The sequence below is a fragment of the Dendroctonus ponderosae genome, unplaced genomic scaffold (assembly GCF_020466585.1).
Source record: "Dendroctonus ponderosae isolate FM_Combo_2020 unplaced genomic scaffold, Dpon_F_20191213v2 Dpon_F_20191213_9, whole genome shotgun sequence".
Taxonomy (NCBI): Eukaryota; Metazoa; Arthropoda; class Insecta; order Coleoptera; family Curculionidae; genus Dendroctonus; species Dendroctonus ponderosae.
The window spans coordinates 8,572,844-8,578,883 of NW_026019116.1; the positions used below are offsets into that span (position 1 = coordinate 8,572,844).

General features: G+C 41.7%; 1 protein-coding gene across 1 annotated transcript; it reads right to left on the bottom strand.

Moving 5' to 3' along the window:
- Positions 1 to 4,320: 4,320 nt before the first annotated feature.
- On the bottom strand, positions 4,321 to 5,204 carry LOC109538826 (basic helix-loop-helix transcription factor amos-like). The gene is made up of 3 exons (XM_019906217.2): positions 4,897 to 5,204; positions 4,646 to 4,844; positions 4,321 to 4,590 (listed from the first exon to the last, which is right to left on the bottom strand). The coding sequence occupies exons 1-3, from the start codon at positions 5,135 to 5,137 to the stop codon at positions 4,452 to 4,454; spliced, it is 579 nt and encodes a 192-aa protein (XP_019761776.1). The 5' UTR covers positions 5,138 to 5,204; the 3' UTR covers positions 4,321 to 4,451.
- Positions 5,205 to 6,040: the final 836 nt, after the last annotated feature.

Here is a 6,040-nt window from a genome sequence, read left to right on the forward strand (position 1 = left end):
TCGGCACCCTCATCGCCCAGAAGCATTTTCAAGTTTCTTCAAAATTTCCATTTTTGCCCATTTTAAACCAAATATGTTGCAAAAAGAGTTGGCGCAGTGCTGCGCAAATTGCTTGGTGCGCCAACCCAACGCACCAAGCAATTGAAAAATCATGAAAAATGTTGATAACTTTTTTTGGATGTTGAAAGTCCAGTCTCGGTCATCGATAAACGAGTCATAACTCAAAGAGCGGCAACAACTCAAAAGCGCAACCGAACACAGTGTTACCCGTAAAATACACGGTGGCCTTAACATATTTATGCTTGCCAATTCGATAGATTTTCTTGAACAGTTTTCGAGCATTTCTGCCACTGTAAACCGATTCAGTTTGCGTACAACCCTGTATAAGTGTTGTTGGGGCCGATGAAAAGTGCCACTGTTTTACAGATAAAAGGGGGACGTTGAATTAGTGGCATTTACATGTACCTGCACCTGTCTTGAATTATTCAACGGTACAATAGGAAATATTTTTGTGTAATTATGAGTATTCTTCGCCCCGGTATTGGAGGTAATCATAATTTAATTGCTTGGGCAGGTGATGCTAATAGTCTTTTTACGCGAGTGATTGCGTCCGACTAGTAGGGAAAGGACACTCGGTGGTTGATTGGTTCGATTCAATCATCATCACTTACCTATTGGGAGAACGTTGAAAGTTTCACCAGTTTCATATAAGTATGCAAATTGGCGTCTTAATTACAACGTCGTAAAATGGGTGCCATCCACAGTGCGGCGCAATATGAGTTTGGACTATTAAGCGAGTATGAAACGGGTTCCGTAACCAGCCGGAGAGTAATCACGGATAATTGGAATTTACTGATTTAACTGCTCGACTAATAATCGATGCATCGGCCAAATGGCACAGGGATCTCGTCGGAATAATCATCCTCTACTAATAATTACAATTAAAAATCGCCTCTGGTCCCAAAACCGGATTCCTCTTTAACGCAAACTGAGCCGAAATAAATAAGGCTTAGCCATTCTAATGGCAATTTATCGCTTAAAAACACCATAATTAAATATAAACGATGCTACTATTTCGGCAGGACAATGATCTCCTCCTATTTTTGTAGACGAATATTTCGCCAAAACACGTTTAGTGTGCTTCTTTATGACACACCCGGTATAAATTTGAAGAGTTCACCATCGGTAATTATTCAAATAAAGCCCGACCACACGATAATCAATTCCTGGCCGTCTAATTCGCAATTAATTCGAAAAAACTGGTATGTTTGTTATGTACCGGTACCAGTTACAAATCAATTTGTTTTTTTTCGCTGTCTTGAAATGTGGCCGTTAAGGTGATTTACGACAATGAAATGGTGGAAATCCACTCATCCACTGGGTCGATTTGTGCAGATGAAGAGCCGAACTAGTCGTAATGTTTGGTTTTACGGGAATCGAACTTTCCCCAAATGGCACCTGCATCCCAATCAAGCGAAATTGTCGATTAAAATCGTCATCAAACCACAATCCCGCTATTCATTAAGCAGGAGATGCGTTTATTAATTTTGTGGCTAAACCTGAAAGTTTTGCTCAATTTCCTTCACTGGTTAATTCATATGCGATTGTTGCGCTAAAGTATTTAATTTGTGTTTTTGTGTCCTAATCAGTGTCTAATCTAAGACACTGTTCTTGTTCTTTGCAATCCAAAATGCTTTTCCTCCATTTCTTGGCTCTCCTAAGTTCCTTTGTATATTAAATTATCGAACAACTGAAATAAAACAGTTGGAAATTCGATAGTTATACCGAATAAGTCAAAATCGCAGCGCCAATTTGAATAAATAAGCGATTAGCATTTAATAAGGCTCTAAAAACGATACTATTACACTAGGGAAGACACGGCGATAAATTTTACCGACATTCCGAAGTTTATTATATAAATATATTAAATTTACTATGCTAATTGGAAGGCATTTGCAGTGCGTCCAATCAACCCTGCCCAATAGTTCAGGGAAGCGCTCCAATGGACGTTTCTGCGAAATTTTCGATAGGAATCAGACAAATTGTTGTCGGCTAAAAAGGCCAAGAGTGCGAATGATGGAAAATCCATTGGCCAGTTTAATGGCAATCATTAAACATAATCTGATAGCTAAAAATCGTCATTTTCATCCATCAGTCGCTTTAATTGCAGCGCATTTCCATAATTACTCCTATGTTTGGCCTCTGAGTTTTATGAGCGCATGTGGCGAGACTTATTTAGCGAAATTTGCTCAATCGCAATAATGAAAAATTCCCTTCGAGAGCAAATCGACTGCAAATGATATGCATATATCAAGATTATGTTTTGATTTATTCGACTTAATATACCTCTATGTCTATGGGCCGCACACCTACAAAGCCGCCTAACTGGAAACGGCAATTATTAAATAATACCCATTTCTAATTTACATAATGAAAAACTGATTTTATCTCAAAAATGATAATAAATATTATATGCGCGTCGTTTCCAGCTAACGGTCTCCAGGCCAGGAAATCTTTATGTCCATCTTTTATTAACCGGCCCTTGAATTCAAACCAAACACGTTTTTCCTATTCGTGAAACGTTTCGTTTCTGTGCATTAAGGCCAGCATCAAGGTGCGAACGCAATCACCATATTCACAGTTTAATGTCAAATAACAAAGCAAATTCATGCTGTTTGGATGGTGCGACATTTACAGCCTTCTGTTCAGTGACATTATCTAATCTTCATTCTTCAAATGTGCGAACACCACAAAGACATGTTTAATTGCCTTGTAACTAATCATAAACCTTGTGGACATCTTCACTTTAATAACACTGCTAATTGCGCCAGTTTGCGACAAAAGCTCATTGTTGTTGGATGATTGTTGACCAATGTGAAGAATAAGACGGGGTTTTGGATTTGAAGAGTTGCCAAAATTGTTTTTTTGTGACTATTCAACTAGTTCCAACCTACTCAAATCGTATTTGCTTTTTCAAACATTGTTCTCTACTCGGTCAATCCGCGTTTTATGTGCCTCTAAATGGCGCAATTTTGGGACCCTTTTGAGATGCAAATGTGCAAAAGTTGGGCACTTTTTTGTCCTCTTTTGAAAGAAAATCTTTCTCTCGGATTGTTTGATTTAACTAATTTTGGCAACTAGTCAGGCCGGGTACTTTCGAGATCGAACTTTGAATGTTCGAAGGCACTTAAATGGATCAAAATTTTCGTGTTTTTGCTCAAAAGCCGGTGTCTAAATTTAACTCAAAACCCTCCGTTTTAGCACAGCAATCGAGGCCTGGGTAACTCAGTGCATTGTTAGGAGTTGGCGCAATGCTGCGCAAATGGCTTGGTGCGCCAACCCAACGCACCGGCGCTCAGCTCGGTTCCTGGTAAAACGTTACTCATGGAAAATGTTGTTGACTTCTCTTAGACGTTAAAATTCCAGTCTCGGTCATTGGTAAACGAGTTATAACTCATTAAGCGGTGCGTTAACACTCATTAACTCAGAGAGCGGCAACATCTCAAAAGCGCAGCTCAACACAGTGTTACCCAGGCCTGAATCCAGGGTTTGGCATTCATTTGCCCAGAAACCAGTTAAGCTGCACAATTCACTTTCGAGTGCATTTTGTAGGCCAAAATATGTGCAAAAAGATTCGATTTTGAGTCACCATCAAGCAATTGTTGAGAAGTTTTTGAGTGCGCTTCTGAATGGCATGTTTTGAGGCCGAAAATTGCTGCTAAATTTTACTTTGAACGAGTTGAAACATGTGCGGTTGTACAAATGTGAATGACAAGGTGGTTTTCGGGTTTAAAAGGTAACAAAACTAGCTGATTACGACTCGTTCCTCGTCACTGACCCTAACGAACACTTCCTACCTTAAACAACACATCCATATTCAAATAGTTGGGTATCTCGATACGAAATCTAATCGTCGTCTTCATCTCGCACCTAATTGCCGCATCTGTCGTGGCAGGCGTCCGTCCGTTGACCGCCGGTTCCGGCTGTTTCCGTTTTCCCCAACCCTTGCAAGCAAGCTCTCTTTCCCCCCGTCAGACGAAACTGTGGCGAAATCAACCCCCCCAGAGCCGTTGATTTTTCGATTTTTGCTGCAGTGACTGCCAGTCGCATTCGGTTGGCTATCGGCAATCATTTCATTAGTATTTAACGGCATCTCTAATCATTTCCCATCGTTCACAGGTGTGAATCGTTCAATTTGCCCGTCGTACCATGTGGGGTTTTTTCCGAAGAATATAATAACAACTTGCAACTTCAACGTTGCATCGCAAATAATTGAGTTGGAAAGGTCGCGAGTTTATTTACAAAAGGCCTCAAATTAAATAAATATATTTACAATTTTTCCTGATTACTCACTTGATTCCCCACCTTCAGTGGGGACTGACTCGAGTAGTCCTTTGTATTTGGATGTGCGACTAGAAACATTGTTCAGCATTTCACTCACTTGTAGAGGTTTACCGGTTGAGGTTCAGAAGGTCCTTCAAAGCGGCGATGTATGACTGGGCCATTTGGAGCGTCTCAAACTTGCTCAGTTGCTTCTCAGCGTCCAGATTTGGGATCACTTGGCGCAGCCGGTCGAAGGCTTCATTCAGGCTGGATATCACCAACTAATGACACTTTTTCTGATACATTTTCAGTGTAAACTTACCCGTTCATCCGGCGTCTTTCACGCGCATTGGCCGCCAGCCGTCTCTTCTTCATTACAGTTGGGGACACCCGCTGCTCAGCTCGCACGCTCCGTTTCCGTTTTTTGCCCTTCTTCTGCCCAGTGTCTCTTGGCTGCTCCTCCTCCTCCTCCTCCTCCAGTGTGGAGCTGGTCCTTTTCAAGGTGAAAAAATTGAAATTCCCTGCAAAACATCCTACTCCAGCTGGGGTTCAGAGGCGCTTTCCTGCACATACCGTAGTCCGACACCAAAGAGGAAGTTGAAAGGAAGGAGTCGTAAGTGTTGCTGTCGTAGAAATCGGGGGTGCGCCGAGGAATTTCCGGGGCCAAATTCATCATTGCGTCTTCGACGCGGATAAATCCGGTCTGCATGCTGGCCGATCTGTTGTAACCGTCATGCTGATAGCAGAAGTCTTTGTGGTGGTGATTGAGGCTCAGATGCGCGTCTGAGTGGTAGAATGGCTTCATTATGTCCATGGCACTCGCATCCACGCACTCAATCGCACGTGCCGAACGGCAAAAAATACACCGAGCACTAGATCGAACGATGACCCATGCGGAAATAAAAGAGGCCCATGAGGAAGGGATGGGACTGACCTGCCTTTGGTCGCGTGCCGCCGCATACCATCCGTTATCTTGATGGAACCACCCCAGATACCGGGGGAATTTCAAAACAACTGCTTCCATTCACCCCTCAGGTTTGCGGTCGTTTTTACCTCTTTTCCATACAATTGTGCTAAACGATCGGTTAAAATGAGTGTGGAGTTTGCCGTTGTGAAGGCTTCTTCCAATGCTCTTTTGGCAGGAGTGAGTGAGAATCACGCGACTCTTAGAGTGAGTTTTTCAGTTTCACTAGATGGATTTTGAGGTTTCGTTTGCCTCGTTGATGGGAGAGTCTGACCAGGTTTCACTGTTCAAGAGAGGTGAAGTGGAGTTTTGTAGTACAGTAGACAGAAACTTTAAGTTCTACACTTTTGCGCAAAAAAACTCGATTTGTTTATTATCAAGTAAAATTTTTCTAAAATATTATTATTGACTTTAATATCTGGCCTTTTTTCTTTTCCGTCGGTGGTGGAGAAATCGATTGGTTTTAAACAGTCTGCGCAATGGAAAGTTGAACTTTTGGGCCTTCTTTCGACTCGCACTTTTTCTGTAGATGGAAATTTTCACTTTCGACCTGCAAAAATGCATGTTTTCTTAAAACCATTCGAGCTACAGAATTCGTTTTGGCATCGTTGGATAGAGAATTGAATAGTCGATTCAGTCGTAACAACGTTACGGAGAAAATTCGAGTAGTTTTGACCCAGAAAGCGAAATTTGAATATCAAACACTTAGGTTCAAGATTATGCCAAAATTTCATGTTTTCCGGCCCGTTTTTG